A 20,159-nucleotide genomic window follows, 5' to 3' on the forward strand; every position below is an offset into this window, starting at 1 on the left:
GCGGCCGCGGCTCCCCGGCGCCAGCCGCCATCTTGTGCCCGAGGCGCCCGCGCCGCGCCGCCGCCTCCGCCGGGGCCGCCTCAGGGGGCAGCCCCCGAGCGCCTCCGCCCCGAGCGGCCGCCGGCGCGCCCAGGGCCGGGCTTCCCGCCGCTGGTGCGCTGCCGCCGGCCGTGAGCGGCGCCCCAGCCGATGGCGCCGCCGGGCGAGCGGCTGCGCGGGGCCCGGCCCGGCCGCCCCTGAGCCAGCGGCCGCCCCCGGATCAGGCGAGCGAGGGCCGGCCGCCGCCTCCCTCCTGCCTGCCTGCCGCCTTCCTTCCCGCCCCATCGGCCGAGGGGCCGGGCCCCGCCGCCCCCAGCGTCGCCCGCCCCGGCCCGCAGCGCAGCCGGCCGCCGTTGCCGCGCCATGAAGATCAAGGACGCCAAGAAGCCGTGTAAGGGCTGCCCGGCCCGGCACGGCCGGGGGGCTGGGGTGGGGGGGGGTCTGTAGGGCCGCCGGGTGCCGGGCCGGGGCCCCGGGGCTGCTCCGAGCCGCCGGAGGCTGCCCTCGGGAAGGGGAGGAGGGCTCGGGCTGCACGCCTGGCCCCGGGGCGGTGCAGCGCCGTTATCCGGGGGCAGGGGCAGAGAAAGCGGCCCGCGGGGCCTGCGTGCGGTGCCTCGGCCGAGGCAGGGGCCGCGGGCCGGGTGTTTGACACCGCGAGCGGCCGTGTGGCTCTGCGGGCTGGGCACCGCGCACCGGGTGTTGGTGTGGCTCTGCGGATACCGGCCCGAAACAGGGCACTCACTCTGATTTGTAAATACTTCATTTCTCGTGTTATGTCAAGGAAAGTAATTACCCATCTTGTAGCACGTAATTAGCTATCGCCTCTTATTAATGCCAGCGTGTGGAAATCGCTGAGCTGACTGTAGTCGTGTTTACAACAAGTACAGCTCAGATGGATTTTCTTTTTTCCTCCTGGTGTAATATTTAATGAATATTAATGAACAGTATCGTGCCTTTTGAAGCAGGAACTGTCCGTAAGATTTTATAGTGGTTTGGTAATTTAAAGCAGTCGGAGGTTGCTTCTAATGCAAAAACTGCTAATTTCAGGGATGTCTGCTGGGCCTCGGTTGTTTTCTCTAGTAGTGGATGAAACCTCCTGTCCAAACAACAATGCCAAATGTCAACAAGAAATTTTAATCTCTTAAAACTAGTAGCGGGTTTGTAGTTGCAAGCTTCTGGCTCTTGAAAGTGAACTTCGACGTTGGTTTTGTGTGATGGAAATTGGAAACAATTGGGCTGAAGAGCAGTGCAGGAAAGAATACAGTGTCAAAGCGGTTGTTTATTTCATTGTCATCTTAATGTTGCATATTTTAAAGCTGGTGGTTTTTTATAATAGCAATTTATTAGGCAGTGGACGTTAGACTTATTCTGCAGATTTTTGCTTCTGATCAGTCACACTGAGTGAAGTGGCAGAACAGCTGGATGGTTGAAAAGGAGGAGGTCCACAAGGCTTTGGAAGAGATCGGAAAGGTCCGTTGATAATTGGGGTTTTGTGCCTCCAAATGACAGATATTGCAGTGAATTCGGCTTATATGCCCAAGTGGAACCGTAAAACTGGGCTGGGCTCCTCATACCACTTTTAGCCAAATGGTTTGTAGCTAGGTATAAGACAGACATTTTTCAGGAGAATTGTTGTTGAGTCAGTGCAAAGTTCTCAGAGGAAGTGAGTATTTAATCATCGGTGTTGGAGCCAAATTTCAGGGGGGGAAAGTGGTTAACCATTGTACAAGAAGAGGCCATTAGCCTGTTGATAAGAGCCTACAAAGTCGAGTTGAGAAGATTAGCCTGCCACCACTTTTATCCGTGACGTTTAGCATCAAGAAAGCAAGCGCGACCGCAATGACTGAGCGCCGTCTCTGTCATAAGATAGGTGAGGGTGAGGCTGGAGGCACCTGCTGAATTTACGGTTTCTGATGCGGGTCCGGAGCCTGGGCGTAGTGGTGTGATCCTCCCCTGGAAGGGCCGTTTAAATTTCCTTGGATGTGATGAGAAGTGACAGGCATTTTAACGGAGGTAACAAATTCAGATTGGGAAGAACTTACACCAAGTGGTTGGTGTAACAGGGGAGGCAGGAGAGGTTATGAGAGCTCCATCCTTGAAAACCTGCGGAGGCTGTCAGATCTTGGCTAGCCAGAGCTGTAGTTCACTTTGTCTAGCACAGGCAGCATTCCTGCTAGCACGAAGCAGAGGCTGGACGAGATGACCTCTAGAGGTCCTTTCCAACAAACAGTTGCGTGAGCTCTTCCAAGAAAATCCTTATGGGGAAGAATGGCCGGGGCCTGTAAGAGAAACTTCCAAGGGTTATTTGGGGTGAGATTGACAAATGTGAGCAAAGTGTCTTGTGGAGCTGCCGTTGCGTAAGGTCTGTCTAGAGAGAAGATGAGGGGAGTCATCCACGAAAGTGATGCAGGCAGAATGCTAGTATTTTTGTCTTACAGAAATTCCCCCTTCCTACCTGAGATGTACAAAAGGGGAGTGGAACTTAGATTCAGTAACTCTGTCTTGCTTGCACTTCTTAGTAATGCTTTTTGCATTATTTATATAATCAATAGTAATTTCTAAATTATAAGCCATTTGTAACTGCAGTGGGGTATATGAACAGTTCTCTTCATTTTCTTAAATTGGACTTCCTGTGTCAATTTTTAAAATACATGTGAATAAGTTAACACTTTCCTATCAAACAAATTAACGTGTTGCATGAGCAAGACAAAATAATTGTTGGAGGATGACTACTTGTCCTGCTGCTGTCGTCAGCTACGACGTGCAACTTGTTTTTTCACCAGTGTGCCCTGCAGTCTTTTGCTAAACTGTGTCAGAACTATAACTTGAGGAAGGAAGCTTACCTTAATGCTTTGGTCTCAAAAAAAAAAAAAAAAAAAAAAAGGTAGTTGAATTTCTTATAGAAAGATAGAGTGTGGCTTGGGAGGGGTTTAGCTGAGTTTTCTGAGCATGTGACAGCGTTTCAAGGTGTAAATAGTTGCTTGTTGTTCCATTTTTACCTTTGGTCAGAGGTGTATTTCAGACAATTTAATAGAAACGAGTGCTCATTCTTTGTTCTTGGGAGGATTCCATTCAATGTCTACCTTCTGAAAGGTATAGCATTGGTTTAGTCTTAAGTTTAGGTGTATTGCTTTTGCTGTTTCACAAAGCTAATCAAGCGCTTCTTATCTCCACAGCTTTCCCATGGTTTGGCATGGACATTGGGGGAACTTTGGTGAAACTCGCATATTTTGAACCTATCGATATCACTGCGGAGGAGGAGCAGGAGGAAGTTGAAAGCTTGAAGAGCATCCGCAAATATCTGACATCCAACGTAGCCTATGGATCCACTGGCATTCGAGATGTCCACCTTGAGCTGAAAGACTTAACCATTTTTGGTCGCAGAGGAAACTTGCACTTTATTAGATTTCCAACTCACGATTTGCCTACTTTTATCCAAATGGGAAGAAATAAAAACTTTTCAACACTACACACGGTGCTCTGCGCCACGGGAGGTGGCGCTTATAAGTTTGAAGAAGACTTTCGCACAGTAGGTAGCCCACCTTTCCTCGTGCTGATGCTTGAAGCATTGCTGTTGACAGGTTGAAACGAGCAGTATTTAGAAAAATTGCAGAATGCTCAAAGGTTCTTAGCTATTAACTTCTTTTGCAGTCATAAGCGTGATAATCTAGAAACATGCTTTCTGATGTAAAGATGCGGGATGGCGTTATGGAGAATAACTGTCTTCTAATCTGTCTTTTCCCCAGTGGGAGAATGTACTTGAAGTGCTGAGGGGCTTGACTTGCTTTGGATTTTCTTTCTTTTGCAGTCCTTGATGACAGGTGTTCAGTGTTTGTGGTGGTTTTTGTTGGATTTGGTCCAGTACATTGTTTCTAGATGTGTGACAGAACGGGTATCTCTAAGGCAGTCTTTCTCAACAGCAGAGGGGTTTGGGACTTTCCTGAGGTGTTTTGACTCTTCCCTTGGTGTTCAAAATGGATCATTTGTTTAGGTGCGGTTTCTGTCAGAAGGTTAATAGCTGAGAATCTCGTCACTGTATCCAGTGCGTGCACAGTCTAGCTTCGAAGTGGCTGCAGATCTGCTTCTAGAGACAAGATTAGCAATAGCACAAAAAATCTGCTCCTGTTTCCATTCGTGTGCCAGTCTTGCGTTGAGCTGGTACAACAACTGTTTATGGGGTAGGGTAACAGTCTGTACAGCTTCATTATCTAAAACCCCACAAAAATGTTTTGTGTTGGACCGGTTCCCTGGTCTGCTCAGCAGTGAAGTTTCACCTCCCCTGCCCAGCAGGGGGGTTGGACTAGATGATCTTCAGAGGTCCCTTCCAACCTCGGCCACTCTGTGCTTCGCAAACAGCTGTGAACAGGGCAAGAGATGCTGAAATGAGCTGGGGGAAGGGGAGGGAACTGGCAGTGTTGTGATCCGGTAATGAGGTTGGTCAGTAGCATGTGACCCAGTCTGGTTTGTGCAGCTTCATGATCTAAACCCCGGCTGCTCTTTAAAAGTGAGCTCGTGTGATTCAGAGAGATGCTTTATGGCTTTTTTCTTGGATTAGCTGCTCAATTGGACTCATTATAACTGTTGGAACGCCCTGCTGCAGGTAAGGGAGAGTGTGTGATCATTCTTTGGAGAGTCCGGAGTGAAATTGGATTAAGTAAAATAGGAGATTAGAGCCTTCCTGAAATCCACAGAACCTGTTAAATTGTCTTGGTGCTTTATGAGGAAACAACAGCTTAAGTGTCACGTGCAAGACCAAGGAAGAGCCTGGCGTGTAAGGAGCCTAGTGTCCTACAGAATTTCTGACCTGTGGCTTTCTTGTAATCCTTGGGGTGCTAATAACTGCAGCACTGATGGGATGCTATTTAGGTGTTTATCTTAGGTTTTCATCTGCTGCTATTGTAGAAGTAACTCTTTCCCTTCTGAGGTGGGAGGGAACCCACAGACCTTGAGGTTGTGCACATTTGTGAGTTTGACCAACATCACATGAGGGGGCCTCTAGGGTATTTGCTGTCTTTTTTCTTTGATGAAAATGCTACTGATTTTTCAGTGGATTAATGTCTGAGTATCTCAAAAGATATCTCTGCGCTTCCTAAAGCAGCTATTTATAATGCCTGTCTGTGATATGACTGATATCTGCGTTTATAGACAGTCTGATTTGCTAATGGAGGTATTGAGAACTGAGCTCTGAGCTCTTCACTCGCACTGTAGTGGGATTGAAGCTGCTGAATTGGAAATCTGAGGTAGCTTCTGGGAGTTAGGCAGGATAGATATACTCACGAATTTGAAGCATGTTTAAGCAGCGTTAGAACACACGGACACTGTCTTTGTTTTATTTTTTAACACAGATTGGAAACCTCCAGCTGCACAAACTGGATGAGCTTGACTGCCTTGTCAAAGGCTTATTGTATATAGACTCTGTCAGCTTCAACGGCCAGGCAGAGTGCTACTATTTTGGAAATGCCTCAGAACCTGAGAGATGCCAAAAGATGCCTTTTAACCTGGATGACCCGTACCCACTGCTGGTTGTTAACATTGGTTCAGGAGTCAGTATTTTGTCAGTCCATTCCAAAGACAACTATAAGAGAGTAACTGGAACAAGGTAACTTGAAAACCTACGTTGGGGTTATTATCCTATGGAATGGGGAACCTTCAGCTTTTGCAGTGTTTCTTCTCTCCCTGGCTCAGCCCACGTATTCTCTCCCTCTCTGTAGTATGGAAAAGTTTTTTTTTTTTTTTTTAACCTTTAAATTACAGCTGCATTTATTGAAGCCCATCCCCATGTTGTTGTTATTGAGATGTAGCAAATATTTTATTTATCAATAGGTAGAAGCTAGCAGTGCTCCGTAGTGAGTTTTATAGATTTGTGTTAAGTTTTGATAATGTGTCCAGTGAACCTGTGCTTCTGTTGCTCTGCCAGCATAAATATGTCCACGTGTGTTTTGCTGAAAATCATCAAGGATCAGAGTCAGTGGCACAGTGTCATTTCAGGGTATTTCAGTCTCTGATTAAGTCTTCCAGTTGACATGTTGGTAATTTATTAGCTATTTATTACCTCTGATTGTACAGTTAGCTTCTTTGAAATTACTTGTAATAGTTGTTAATCAATGATTATTGTAGTGAACCTTGACTAAGAAAGCAGACATCTTGATGTCTTACTCAGATGGCTTTATTGGCTTTCCTAAGTCAGACATAAGAATCTCTGATGAAGAAACAGTGTTTAAAAGGAGCTGTTTTTCTTTATTAGTCTAGGTGGAGGAACCTTTCTTGGTTTATGCAGTTTGTTGACGGGATGTGAAAGTTTTGAAGAAGCTTTGGAAATGGCATCTAAAGGAGACAGCACACATGCTGACAAGCTGGTTCGAGATATTTATGGAGGAGACTATGAAAGATTTGGCTTGCCAGGATGGGCTGTAGCATCCAGGTAAGCAAGAATTCTTCGTTGCTGTGTTTTCTTCTGTTTTTTTCTCTTTGTAAGACTGAGGTAGTATGGCTTCAAAAACAAGACCTAAACTATTAGAACTTGCAAAAAGAAATTCTCTTTGTGTTACTGTAATCAAGTTACAGTTTTGTTCTAGAAGTGTATGTGCTGGGTTATCCTAAAGTTCTAAAGCCACATGCAACCACATGTGCCTTGCTAGCTAGATACCGAAGAAATCTGATGTGGTATGTCATATGTAGCTGAGCGTTTTTCTTTACATCAGTTGGAAGAACGTGAGCTGATCGTAGGAGTGGCAAGAACAAAGTGCAGAGGAAAAACTAGTGCCAATTACTTTCTGACTTCCTAGAATGTTTTAGTGCAGCTGTTGTCCAGGGAGAAGGTGAGTGGAAGAGGAGGAAGGCATTTTTTTGTTGCTCTTTCAGTAGTGGTATCTCCTCGTGTCTTTTTTTCAATATATGGTGCACTTTTTTGATGTATAGTGGTCAGTACAGGCACCTGGCATATTATTTTAACTATTCGACTCACTTGCGAAGGCTGTTGAACATAAGCAGTTTGCACCATGGGAGTTAATGTATTTGACAGAGGGTTTTTGTCACAGCTGCTGGTTTTATTTCCACTGGGGAAGATTACTCATGATGTTACAGCTTCTCTACCCTTAAATGTAAGAATAAAAAACTTTGGGAATGAAACTAATGTATACACAACAATTCATTCAATCTTTGCTTTTATTTGGTAGTAAGGAGGTCTTAATTCACAGTAGCTCATTTCTTCTCCCTCTCTAGCCAGCTCAGTACAAGCCTCTACAGAGAGGTTTTAAAATACGCAAACTTTACACTTCTAGTCAATTCATCTTAACTACCTCTTTATATCGGTGCTTTCTGTTCTCATTTGGTTTTTAAGGCCTTTAGAAGCCTCTGTGACTTCTTGAGTCTTAGAGCCAGAACCCTGATTATTCTGAAGTGTCTTAGATCTGACAGAGTCCTTAGTTGTAAAAAATGGCGCGTAGCTATGGAGGATGTCTTGTTTCTTTTTTTTTGTGATTCATGAGAAATGATTTACTGTGGATAGTAATGAGCATGTCCTTCTAATCTAGAACTCTGTTTATACAACCTAAATAGCATTCTGTCAGCTGTTTATTTTGTTTCAGAGCTTTGTGTCCCATCATAAAATAATTAACTTCATCTGTTTTTCTTCTGCTGCTTTTAGAAGAGAGGATAGGATAAATATTGTGAGTGAGGAAATGAGCATGAGGAGTTGTAGGATCCACCAGTTACTTAGGCACTGACTTCATTTACAGTGACTGGGTTTGTAAGTAGTCTTGCCTAAGAATAAGACTACTTTTTGTCATAGGTGCTTCTTCATGAAAATCAGCAATCTAAACAACAAGATTTTATTGGGAGTCTTTATTGTAGCAGGATCAACCCTTTCGTGTAAATAGAGAAATGCACATGGTGTAGTATTAGTTGTGAGGTCATAAATTAAACTGTATTTAGTATGGACTTGAAAAGGCAGCGCCTTATGAACAAGTACGTGACAAGTTCTGTTACAGCATAAAAGCTACATTCTGAAGTTATTTCAAATGCACGTGGGCCACTTGATACTTACTGGATTTTTTTTTTCCTGTTCTAGTTTTGGAAATATGATTTACAAAGAGAAGAGAGAGTCTGTTAGTAAAGAAGATCTTGCAAGAGCCATCTTGGTCACCATCACAAATAACATCGGGTCTATTGCCCGGATGTGTGCAGTAAATGAGGTAAAAACTTCTAAAGATTTATTACATAGTTTGATTATTTGGTTTTGGATTACATGACTGCAAAAATGATGCATCTTTTAGTGTGTTCTCAAATGAAACAAGCTCACGTAGTAATAAAGAACTAAGAATTGGTGTATAATGTCTTGACTGCCTCTGGAGGCTTACATGACTTAAACTGACATTTAGGAGCAGTTGAAAAGCTTATACACCTTAAAGTAGCAAAGGTGACTGCAGGCCTGTGAAAGCACTCATGATTTTCTCCCCCTTGATAGCTAGGTAAGAGGCTGGAGGGACAGGTAAATGTGTGCTACAGACAATGCCTGGGTGCACGACTGGTGCCACCAGCAGGGATTTGGCATCTTAAAACTCTGGACGTTTTGGGGAAACACAGACCGCAGAGGAGAATTGAGATCCACCTGATAAACAGGGGTAAGGGTATCTTTGCCAGTGGGGAACGTAACCTGCTGAGGAGGGCTTTAAGCTAGCTCTGTTAGGGAGTGGAGCCCAAAGCCTGCAGATAACTGAAGGACCAGGGGAGCACAGAGTCTTGTGCTGAAAGGACTTGCAGTGCCCTCGTGAAAAGAGGATGATTGCGGGCCCCTCAACCCTCTGTACACAAGCACATGCAGCATGGGATACGAGAGGATCTGGAAACAGGTGTGTAGATTTGAAGTGATACCAGTGGGATCGCAGAGACGCGGTGGGATAGCTTCTGTAATGGGGTAGCTGCAGCGGTAGGGGCTCTCCAGGAGGAACGGGCAGGAAGGAGAAGCAGGGAGGTCACACTGCGTGGGAGTGGCTCAGTGCACCAAGCCTTGATGGGGGACAGCAGCATTTGGGCAGAAGCTTACAAGTGAGGATCGGGGGGAGGCTAGCAACGGAGGTGGTGTGAGTCTGCTGCAGACTGCCCTGGTGGCAGGAGAAGGCAGACTGTCCTTTAGCTAGCTGCCATATGTGTGGTGGTTGCAGGTCCCAGTTCTCAGGAGGAACTGCCTTACTTATCAGTGTATTGGGAATGATTTTCTGACACACATGCCTGGCAGGATGACTAGGCAAGTGTGGTGGTGGACCTGCTAGTCGTGAGTGAAAAAGAACCAGCTGGGGATGTCAGTAACAGCCCAGAAATAGCAGAGTTTAAAATACTGTGAAAGTGAAGAAGGCAAGGAGCAGAATACAGACTCTAGATGGACTTGAGTAGGACAAGATTCTGTTTCTGGGGGAGGAATTAGGACGCAAGATCATGTGGGAGGTTGCTCTGATGGGGAAAAAAAGCTCAGAATAGCTCATTAATTTTCCAGGATAACATCCTCAAAGCAAAAGCAAAGCTGAGGTACAGACTGGCTAGAAGGTAGCCAAAGAGAGAAGTGTACTGGCAGACAAGCTGACCTGACCATGAGGCACCCATGTACCCCTGCAGCTGCCTAGGCTGCCCTTGTACCGAGATGGGTTTGCGGGAGCATTGCCAGCAGGTTGTGGAGGTGATGCGTCAGGCATGACCTCCTGTCCTGCCCCAGCCACCGCCTCCATCACTGACAGAGAAGTCTGGACAAACAGGAACAGGTTGGACAGAGGGCTCCTAAAACAGAGCTTTGCCCTAGAGCACCTAACAGATGATCAGATGCTAAGGAATGTGGGGCAAGCCTGAAGAAGAGCCTGTGATGGTTGTCACCATGTAGAGAGGGTTATGGGAAGGATAGGGCAAGGTACAGCCAAGCACAGTAGGAGGGTGGGAAGAAATGGATGGAGTTTGCAGCAAAGGAAAATCTGATTGGTGTAAGGCAAAAAAGATGACCACGTATTGGTTGAATACGGACCTGGAGAGACTGGAGTCCAAGGAGAGTTTCAAAATGTGCCTTGAGCAGGTTGGAAGTTTGAAGTAAGTTTGAAGTTAGTCCTGCTTTAAGCAGTGAATAGTAGCTGATGACCTCCAGTGGTTGCTTCAAGCTGAAATCATTCTCTGATAGAAAGCGTTGCTTCTTCTTAAATGTTGTTTTTAATTTTTACTAATTTGTGATTTTTGGATTACTTTGACTGTCATCTGTCATTACTGTCATCTTAGTACAGAGATGGTTTCCTGCCATCTTCAGTTTCTCACAGCTCCGCTGAACAAAATCAGTATGCATTCAGTTTCAGCGTAACTGGCGTGGACGGTCAAGGTCCTGTGGAATACTGAATTTAAGCATACAACGTACGTAGGATGGCTAAGCACCAGGGATTTCCTCACTAAGTATCAACAAATTTTGTATGAAATGAGGTTTAGTAACAGCTTTCTTTGAGAAGTCCAAGGGCAACTGCATTTAAAGCTCTAGTTAAATCTGTGGAAGTGATAGTCTTGTATCTCAACGGCCTTGTTAGCTGCTGTAACCATTTTACATAGGAGCTGGACTAATAATACATATTTCTGGTTTTAATGTTGTAACTTCTCCCTCAATTTCCTTTTCTGTTCTTTCATGTCCATCTTGAAGAAGAAAGTTAATCTTGTAGGTATTGAGTTAATTATGGTTTGGAAGTTTTTTTTGTCCTTTTATGGTGAAATCTGGTAACAAAAGAGCTAAAATAAGAGTGAAGTTGAAAACACATGGTCTGAATGTGAGCCAAATGTATGCAACTTATATTCAAGGATGGGGGTAAATGAGTACAAATCAGAAATCATAAACTGCACAAAGCTTTAGTCCAAGGTTTCTTTGGCTTCATTCCAACTATATCACCAAACTGCAAGTCATAAGAACTGATTAATGCAAATCCACAAACTGATATCTTGAATAGATCTATAAAGATTAAGATGGATTTAATTACTTCAATTCCAGCAATAAGCAGAATTGTGTTCGGGTGCCCTCACAGGAGGTTTGTTTTGTCTTCCTTATGAATAAGGATAGCAAAAAATGGTTGCATGTTAGTCCTTTAACTACAGGTTGAATTGTCATACTAGTTTTTGTAACAACATCTATACAAGCATTCATTTAACACCCTTAACGCAATTAAATCTCCTTTGGTTCTTGCTCTCGTATCATTAAATCGGTGTTCAATGTTGCTTCCATTTAATGTCGGATTTATTTCAGTGAATTGGGAAAATGTGATGGTTTTTAATTCCTTGCATTTAACTTGATTAAAATTCACAGCTCAGTTTCAGTCTGTACTTAAGTCTTAGTCTGACCTTACACTGATGTATATTGAGGTCTGAAGATGAAACGAACATCTCTCTTACTGTCTTCGGCTTCTTTACAGTGCTGCCTTGTTGCATATGGATCAAGCAGCATTGTACAGGGCTATGAAGGCACTGAGTCTTCTCTACCAAACACAAGTTTTTGTTTTCCATTTAATTTTGCTTTTAGCATGGCTGGTTCTTTGGCGTAGTTATAGAAAACACTCACTTAATTTGAAATGCAAATGCTACTCTGTAAACTTAAGAGCTTTAATTCTTGAGTGTTGGAGTATTCTTCCTCTCCCACAGGTGTTTTAAATATTGGGATTATATTTTAATTATTTTTTTTGCTTGAGATGGTGGTGTTTCATAGCTTAATTTGTCAAAGCTGTGTTAAGCAGTGAAAAGACTTAATTCTTTACTATTTTTCTGTTTTGTTTTTTTTAGAAAATAAATAGAGTTGTGTTTGTTGGCAATTTTTTGCGTGTGAATACTTTGTCAATGAAGCTTCTTGCGTATGCACTGGATTACTGGTCCAAAGGCCAGCTGAAGGCATTGTTCCTAGAACATGAGGTATGCTGTGGTGCCTTTATGTGATGTATTGTTTTACCACTGATAAAAGTGCATGTCCTGAGTAGTTGTCCTAAGCGTGATATCCTCAGACACTGAGTACTCAGTAGGTGTTGGAAGTCAGAGGTGTTTCTCATGCTGCACTGGTTCTCTGGGGACAGTTCTGTCAGGGAGGGAATGAAGTACTTCAGCCTGTTTGGAGTATCTTAGATCAAGCTATGGATTTTGTTGGAGAGGTACAGGAAATGTTAGGCTTCGTGCTAGGGTTCAACAGCCCTTCCTTGGTTTTTGGTTGGAAACGATACTAAGTGTTAGATTTCCAAAGATTGCAGTGGGATCTATAGCACAGGCCTTTGAAATACTGAACTTGAGCACCAGCCTGAAAGTTGATACTGCTTTTGATCAGGTCTGATCTTGTGCCACCACAGATACTCGTTACACTTTTTTGGAGTGATTTTTATACTCTGTGACTAGCCTGCCTTAGGGTAGCTTCTGTCATCTAGGTCAGTATGTAATCCTGACAGAGTTGACCTGTGTTGGTTAAAATACAGGTAATCAGTGTTAGTGACAGGTCTCACAGCTGGGAGACACGTGGCTTCTTGGGAAGGGGCTGGCAATCTTTGTCCTCAGTTTGCTGGTCTGCAAATATTCCAGTATTAGATCTCTTACCCTTCAGTCAATTCTCACATTTTTTTTCATTTATAGTTTTATTGGAGACTGACAGTAGTCTGTCTTCGTGCAAGTGTCTGCAATAATAGGAGAACAGTTCCTTGTTAGTCCTACCCCTTCAGATTTTTCTTCAATCTGTTTAAAATTCTTGCATTTTGTCAAGTGAAGATTCAAAATGCTTCTATGTTTTGTAGCGGTAGGAAGGGAGAACCTCTTAATTTCCATGGGGGAAAAGTAATCCAACAGGAGAACACTGTTTTTTGTGTCTGGCCAAGTATGTAGTCCAAAAAAGCGTTTTGAAGCTTGGAGATGCTGCTTTAACTGTTTTACAAATGTGAGGTGCAGTTAGTTAAATAAATTTCATACTTGTACCATGGGAATAATGTAGCTGTGGATATTGAAGATCATTGGCAACCAAAATATGCAGCTCCTCTATTTAACAAAATCAAAAAAATCTGTGCTTTAAGTCAGTGCTGTGTCTTAGAAGTCCTGCAGTGTATGGGGAGGCTTAGGGTAGAATCTAGAGTTAAGCTCAATAGTAAAGATAATTTTTTTTGTTTCATAAAGCTTTAAAAAAATTAATATGAAAGATGATGTATTAAGTGCATGTTCTTTCTGTAGCATTGGTCTGCCAGATGCTTTGTTGTTATTGAAATATATGATTCAAAGAAATTCATGTCCTACTTGAACCTGAAATACTCATTTCTTTTGAACAGGGATACTTTGGAGCTGTTGGTGCTCTTCTTGGGCTGCCAAACTTCAGTTGAGATGCGAGATGTCACTGCACTGAACTGTTTTCCACCTGGATGACACCCGTTTATGGCAATGGGAACTAAGTCTGGGGATGGGAAAAGAAAATGGTAGATTTTCTGTAACTTTTTAAATATAAGAAGTGATGAGCTACTGAATATTGCTATTATAAGGAAGGTGTTTTTTTTTTTTCCTCTGGGCATTCAAAAGCAAAATGTTTGGGGATACCATTTATGTTCTTTAATACATGTAGCCAATATTGAACTTTTAATATGCAATACATCCTCTGAAAACGAGCTTCTGGGAGAAGGAATGCCAGTCCTTTAAGTGCTCAGCACTAAAATATTGCAAGTTAATTCCTGAGGCTTTAGGCCTATTGGGTTTGTATATAACTGATGAATTAAACATTATTTTTATTTGGTTATACTACAGTACGAGCACAATTTCCCTCATGCACGCAACTGTAAAAACAATAAGGTACTATCAACAAGATGAGGAAACCATAGGCAGTGGTTTTCCATGGTAACAATAGTAATTATTTTCCTGTGTAGTGGAAATACTACTAATGCTTTAGTTTTCAGTGGAAAGAATAAAAACACAAAAAATCAGCCAAAGCAGAAGAATAAGCAGTTGATGTCGTGAAGGTTTTGTGAATAACTCTACTTGCCCTCTTCGCTTACTTGAACATCCACCTGTGATTTTGGGAAGACCCTCTCTCTTTGGTTAGATTTAGAAAAGGATTTATTGAAAACTTTTCTTTTTTAATTTGAGGATGTGACTTCCAAAAATGCCTTCAGGTTGGGGGGGGGTCCTCAAATTCTGACATCATAAATCATTATTTGTGAAGACACCACAAAGCCTGTGAGAGTTGAAGAAATCCTCTTCCTAACAAACTAAAAATGGAACACTGAAATTCTGATGCTTTGGCTGACTTATATGGAGGCTTAGAAAATTTTTGTTCCATCCTACTCTTTTGAAAATCTGATAGAAATTAGAGAACTAATTTTATGTGAGGTAATCAGACTCTAATTAAATGTTGAAAGTGGAAGATGGCTAGCTTGCTTTTGGATTTGTAAGTTTGATTTCTGGAAGTTGAGGACAGCATCAGAGTTTGTATTGCAGTACTAAAAGGACCAATATGCAGTGCACTTGCAATATGGAACCATTTATCAAACTGTGGCCTTGGGATAAAATCCGTACTCGGGAACTGATCGTTTTTTCCTATCTACTTTAGAAATTTGCAGTTGGGATTATTGTAATAAGTTTAGTCCTGAAGCAGGGCATGAGATCTTAAATTTATAAGGACATTATACAGTTGTTAGCTATATGAATCTTTGTAGACTAAAGAAACAGCCATTTTTATGATAATTTATTTTAATGTTATTTCCTATAAGTGCACGAAGAACCACCAAGCTAGAACATGTTAGTGTTGGGTTTTAATGTGCTTTACAACTGATGATTCCACAGCATGGCTGCATTGTATTCAGACACGTCTACCTGGTACGTTGGAAAGCTGTGTGCAATTTTTTTCCTTTATTTAAATTCAAAGCCCCATATTAACATCTTACGGTTTAAAAAAATAAATAAATAAATTTGTGATCCTTTAAGAATGCAGTAACTTAGAGTAGCCACTTCACTGAGCCCAATGCCAATCTCAAATACAGTTCATCTACCAGTGCTTTTCCTAGTACTCCTACTGAATTTTCTGTGCTTGCTTTGATGTTTCAGTCTAGACATTAAAAAATGAACTCACAGTTCAACTGATGTAATGCTAATCAGAGCACTTCAGAAAATAGGTGAATATGGCTTTTATAGTGTCTTACAAGTACTGTGCACTGTTCCTTTCAAGATTGACTATAGGAAGTAATCTGTATTTGGTTATAAAACTTCAAGAAACATTTTCTGAATGTTTTGACAGCTTCCTGAAAATTTTGTGAACCAACTGTATGTTTTTCTTGCAAAGTGAAGTATTTTAAGACACTACAGCCTAATTAGAAACAGTTCCTTTAGTCCGTATTTATTGCTACTTCATTTCTCATTGTGTTACTGAAAGAGCTGCTTTTGAAGCAGTAGTTGGAGGTGTCGTATGTATTTAAACAGAAGCGCACATAGGAGATGGTTACCTAATGACCGTGACCATGGTTAATTTAAACCATTTGAAGTTGATATGACCTAAAAGACATTTTTAAGGTAAATTGTACAGTTACAGAATAAAGTAATGCAGTAATTCTTGAATAGCTGTACTGTATAGATAGAAACTACTGTGAGAATCAAAGTATGCCCTACCTCTATTTTTCCTTCCTTGAGCTTGCAGAAAAAAGGCTTCCTTTCACTTGTTTTATCAGCACAATTGTAACTTCATTACAGGAAAAAAGAAGTTTTTAAGCCTGGCTTTAAAGCCAGATCTTTCATTTTGTCTCATTTTCTCTCAAATTAGAACTCGTTCCTAGAGTCTTCAAAGATTGGCTCTACCACCCCTAGAAATACTAGGCATCACAAATAGTAGCAGGATAAGCCTTGAAGTCTTCTAATCTAAATTCTCTTCTAAATAATTTGAACAGGCTTGCGTCTCTTATACGCATAACTGAAGTAACTTGCATTTTTCCTGCTCTCTATTTTCATTTTCACACTTGCTGTTCCTATTCCCCAAAGGTAACTGGTTGAAGCTGCTTTATAGTGAACTGATTCAGTGTACTACAGTAGAGGGCATTAGGGGTTTTCTCAGGGCTACTCTTGTCTTCTCAAGTAGGACCGCTTTAAAGGAAAGTTGTCTGGTACTTGTAAAGTAAAACATAAAGCTCATTTTGAATGTGTAATTGCTTTCAGCTCAGTCAGCCATGCGAGTGCCTTTTAAGTTTTTCATGTAATGCCAGTTTTAATGGTACTGGGACTTGATTCATGAGACTTCTTGACCAGTGTTGCTTATCAGATAACTTTATTGGCTGTGGAGATGATCCTTTCCATCCAGTTTAGTTAGAGACGCCAGGAGAACAGCACAAGGTTTGGGCTGCCCATCCCCATAGCCCTTACCTTTGGAGGTAATGCCTTTGCACTTTTGTCTCTCTCCAGCTCGATCTTCTTAAGCATGATGCACAGTTTTATTCTAACATTATCTCCCTAAAAATCCTACTAGTTCTTATTCAGGTGAGCACAGATTATTTCTGGCCAAAGAAGTTCATTTTATATGAAGCTCTCCCAAGTTGTTACAGCTGTTAAACTTTACCACCTTTCTACTTCTACATAGGGTAACAGCATTTTTAACAGGAAGAGAACCTTTTCTATAATATGTTTTGAACATTTAGCAATATGAGGTGAACACATCTTCAGTGTTCTTTACTGAGGCTTGCAGAGGTTAAGGTTAAACACTTGAATTTTTTAACAAAACTTGAATAAAGATAACAGTTCAGAGAGAAGCAACATTGGTATAATTTATTTTTGTCTTAGTTTGGTCCAGATTTTAAAACAGTGTTCAGATCTCTACTGTACCTTTTGAAGATCTTTGCCTCTCTTTCTCTAGTGTTCTGCAAGCAAGCACCTGTGTGATTCTCTCAGCACATCACAGAATGCTTCCTTTTGTAGACTGGGAGTTTTGGCCTAGAAAGAATATGAGATCCTGCTGTCCCCCCCTATTCTCAGCCTGCATGTTAAGAACAAAAGTTAAGTTCTGGCTTCTTGTAATAGATTAAATATTCCTTCAGTAGTACTGTGAGATTCCTGCTTGCATATGAGTTGTTGGTAGTGTATATGCAAGCTGATGATACTGCCTTTAAAGACTGAAATATTAAGTCTTTTTCTCTATCCAGTATAGGTCTTCAGGAAATACCTACTTTCAGATAAGTCACAATAACTTCTCATTCCTAAATGTTTCAGTATAACAGATCTTAGCATTTGAAACTAGTTAGTGTCTTTTTTTTCTGGAGTAAGTCAGTGCTTCCTAAAGACTAGATGGTGTCTTATGCATTCAGTCTGTAACTAACATTAATGCCTAAATTCACATTCAAACTATGTTTTAAACATCACTTTCACTATTCACATTCTGGAAACTGGACAGGTATAATCCCAAGGGAAGAGTTTGCTTGAGTTGAGAACAGATCAAGATCAGTGCAGTTCAGATCAGCTACATGTGGTCATCCTTTTATCATGAGTTCATTTTCCACGTGTCACGAGGTTAGTTCTTTCCCGTGTTGGTAGTTTCCTTTTTTTTTTTTTTTTCGAGTACATGGGCTTAAAATATATGCAGTATGTAATAGACCTTTTAGGTTAAAAAGCAAACAAAACTGTTGTGGGTCAGACTGGGAGTGTTTGACCAGGACCTGTAGATTACCGTGCAGAGCTAGGAAGGTACTTGGCATGTGCAGTTACTGTTTTGGTTTTACTGATCTTTCTATTTCCCCTTAATGCACAGTGAGAGGGAGTATGGTTAATCTCATTGTGGGTAAAATGGATGAATTATTTTAAATCATCTGACATGACCATGGGAGACAAAAAATGCCTTGTCATACAGACAGAGGGGTAATTGTCCACTTCTGTTATTGAAGTTTTATTGATGTATTCCAAAGTACATTGCCAGTATTCTGTCATCTGAGATAGAATATTACTAATTCTTTGAGTTAAAGTCTGTAAAGAGGCTTTTGTTACTTTTGTTTAATTCACACGTGCAAAATATTAAACTTTTTAAAAGCATTTTTTCACGCTTTGTGAAAACATCTAAAAAGAGGCTGTTTGTAATGTTTGTAATTATTAATGTGCTAACAGAAGTATGTTTGAGCAGTCCAGGTCTGCATAACTGAGTGCCAAATCCTGCTCACTTCAGCTAGTTGAGTAGATCTCTTAAATGGGAGCAAGGTTTGACCTCAAGACCTTCTGCCTGGGGAACACAGTAATGCTACGTTGCATATTCCTGCTGGTGCTAAATCATTTGTCGAGAATAAACATTCTAAACAGAAATTGTAAATAAAATATTTATAGCCTGGTCCTTCTGACAGATTTAAAATCTATTATTTGCAAATAACTTCTTGCCATGTTTTGAGTTTCCCTTTTCCTTTTTTTAACATACGTGGACTGTTTGTTAGCGTGGCAAGTCATTGACAGGTTTTAGCTTCCTGTGCTGCTTTCTGTAAGGCCCGTGACATTCCGGTTGTACGCTATGAGACGGATCACTTCTCATCGCAGGCTTTCAGTGTTATCCTTAGGCTTGTTTTGTCATTGTAGCTGCTCAAAGCAGTTAGCGTCAGCTAGAACAAGATCAGCATTTGTTCTTTGCTAAAACTTCAAGAAATCAGACATTCCTTTTAGCATGTGGGGAAGCTGTTGAAAAAAAAATATGGAAAAATACCATTTAAAATTCTTTTTAAAGGAAATATGTTAATTAGTCTACAAAATAAACTGGAATAAGGTGTATCAATTGCTAATCTGTGCTATAAACTGCTAGCATTTCACAATTCTAGCATCAATTTAAGAACACTGTAAATACATGCTTTAGGAGGAGGTATATTAATTTCAGATTGTGCATCACAGAAGATAATTATAAGACTAGTGAAATATTTTGAGAAGTACTTAATGACAGCATCTAGAACATGAAAATCAGTGTTTTGATGTTATAGGTTATAGAGGGCTTTTTATCATCTGCACTTTTCTATGTTTCTGAGTTTCGGCAAATTTTAACAAATGAGTATTTGATTTTTCCATCTACTGACTTGTCATGTGCAGGCCTGCTAATCACCAACTCCTGTCTTCAGATGTTTTAGATGCTTAGTAAAATGAACAGGCAAATTAATAAATTGTAAACCCTTGTAGGATGGAAGTTCTCTTAAGAGCCATTTGGTTAAGTTGCCTTATTCTATTACATTGCACTCATGTTACGTCTCCACTTCCTTGTTTACTGTTCTGACACTGAAGATGTGATGTAAAAATATGTGCTACAAATTTTTACTCATAAATTCCTGATTAATACCTTTGTGTCACCTGTTAATACAACTCTTGTAAATGATACCTTTATGCCATCTCTAATACAGCTCTTGTAAATTGTTTAAATTATTTTTCTTTTTATAACCTCGTTATTGAATGTACAGATTAGATCCCTTTATTATCTCACTCATTTCATTGGGGCCTAAATGTGGCCGATGCTGTAACTCGTCCCATCAAAACTGTAAATAATACTTTATTGCTTGTTTGCATGAATGAAGTTTGCATTTCATTTACTTTGTCATAAGCCAACTCCTCTGTAATGGGCCTACTTTTTACAGTTTATTTTCCTGGTTTTATTAGCATTTGTTCTGTATGAATGTTCAAACAGTACTTTGTCTTTTCCTAATAAATAATTTGAGATTGTTCATTGCCTGGTTTTGTAGGCTTTGGGGTCAGGTTTCTGGGAGGTGGTGGTTTTTTCCTCTAGCACCATAAGTTGTTGATACAGAATAGTTTTGCTGATATATAATAACCTCACAGTATTAATTAACATTTTACAGTAAGGAAGCATGACTGGTATAGTTTTCATGCTCTTCTCTTTTAATACAGAAGAAGAAGAATTCACTTCATATTTCTTAGATTCAGCTTGTTTTTAAAAACACTTTGTCCTAAATTTTAGCTCTGTCTTCCAGGCTAACTTGGGAATGTGTACTGATTCATGCACTCAGATGACTCACCTATATTTTCCTATTGAATAAATTACACTGTGTATTTATGAATTGCAATTTATCCTCTTTTGGAATTGCCCTTTGCATAGGTTTTAGTAAAGCCAAATTTCATTGTCCTGTAGTTGTTGTGAGTGTAACAGGTAAGTTTTCAGGAATGAAGTC

General features: G+C 41.0%; 1 protein-coding gene across 2 annotated transcripts; it reads left to right on the plus strand.

Annotated features, from left to right (window-relative positions):
* Positions 1-291: 291 nt before the first annotated feature.
* On the plus strand, positions 292-19,694 carry PANK3 (pantothenate kinase 3). Of its 2 annotated transcripts, XM_040573222.1 has the most exons (7): positions 292-430; positions 3,216-3,568; positions 5,385-5,638; positions 6,284-6,460; positions 8,108-8,231; positions 11,821-11,946; positions 13,329-19,694. In XM_040573222.1, the coding sequence occupies exons 1-7, from the start codon at positions 403-405 to the stop codon at positions 13,377-13,379; spliced, it is 1,113 nt and encodes a 370-aa protein (XP_040429156.1). In that variant the 5' UTR covers positions 292-402; the 3' UTR covers positions 13,380-19,694. The 2 variants fall into 2 exon arrangements, with proteins under 2 accessions (XP_040429156.1, XP_040429157.1); XM_040573223.1 differs by lacking the exon at positions 11,821-11,946.
* Positions 19,695-20,159: the final 465 nt, after the last annotated feature.

Source organism: Cygnus olor, chromosome 14 (assembly GCF_009769625.2).
Source record: "Cygnus olor isolate bCygOlo1 chromosome 14, bCygOlo1.pri.v2, whole genome shotgun sequence".
Classification (NCBI taxonomy): domain Eukaryota; kingdom Metazoa; phylum Chordata; class Aves; order Anseriformes; family Anatidae; genus Cygnus; species Cygnus olor.

Bases quoted from the DNA above. Each gene is read 5' to 3' on its own strand.
- PANK3 (XM_040573222.1), top strand. From the start codon at position 403: ATGAAGATCAAGGACGCCAAGAAGCCGT. The intron at 5,639-6,283 runs GTAACTTGAAAA...TTTCTTTATTAG, and splicing joins AAGAGAGTAACTGGAACAAG to TCTAGGTGGAGGAACCTTTC. The intron at 8,232-11,820 runs GTAAAAACTTCT...TGTTTTTTTTAG, and splicing joins GGATGTGTGCAGTAAATGAG to AAAATAAATAGAGTTGTGTT.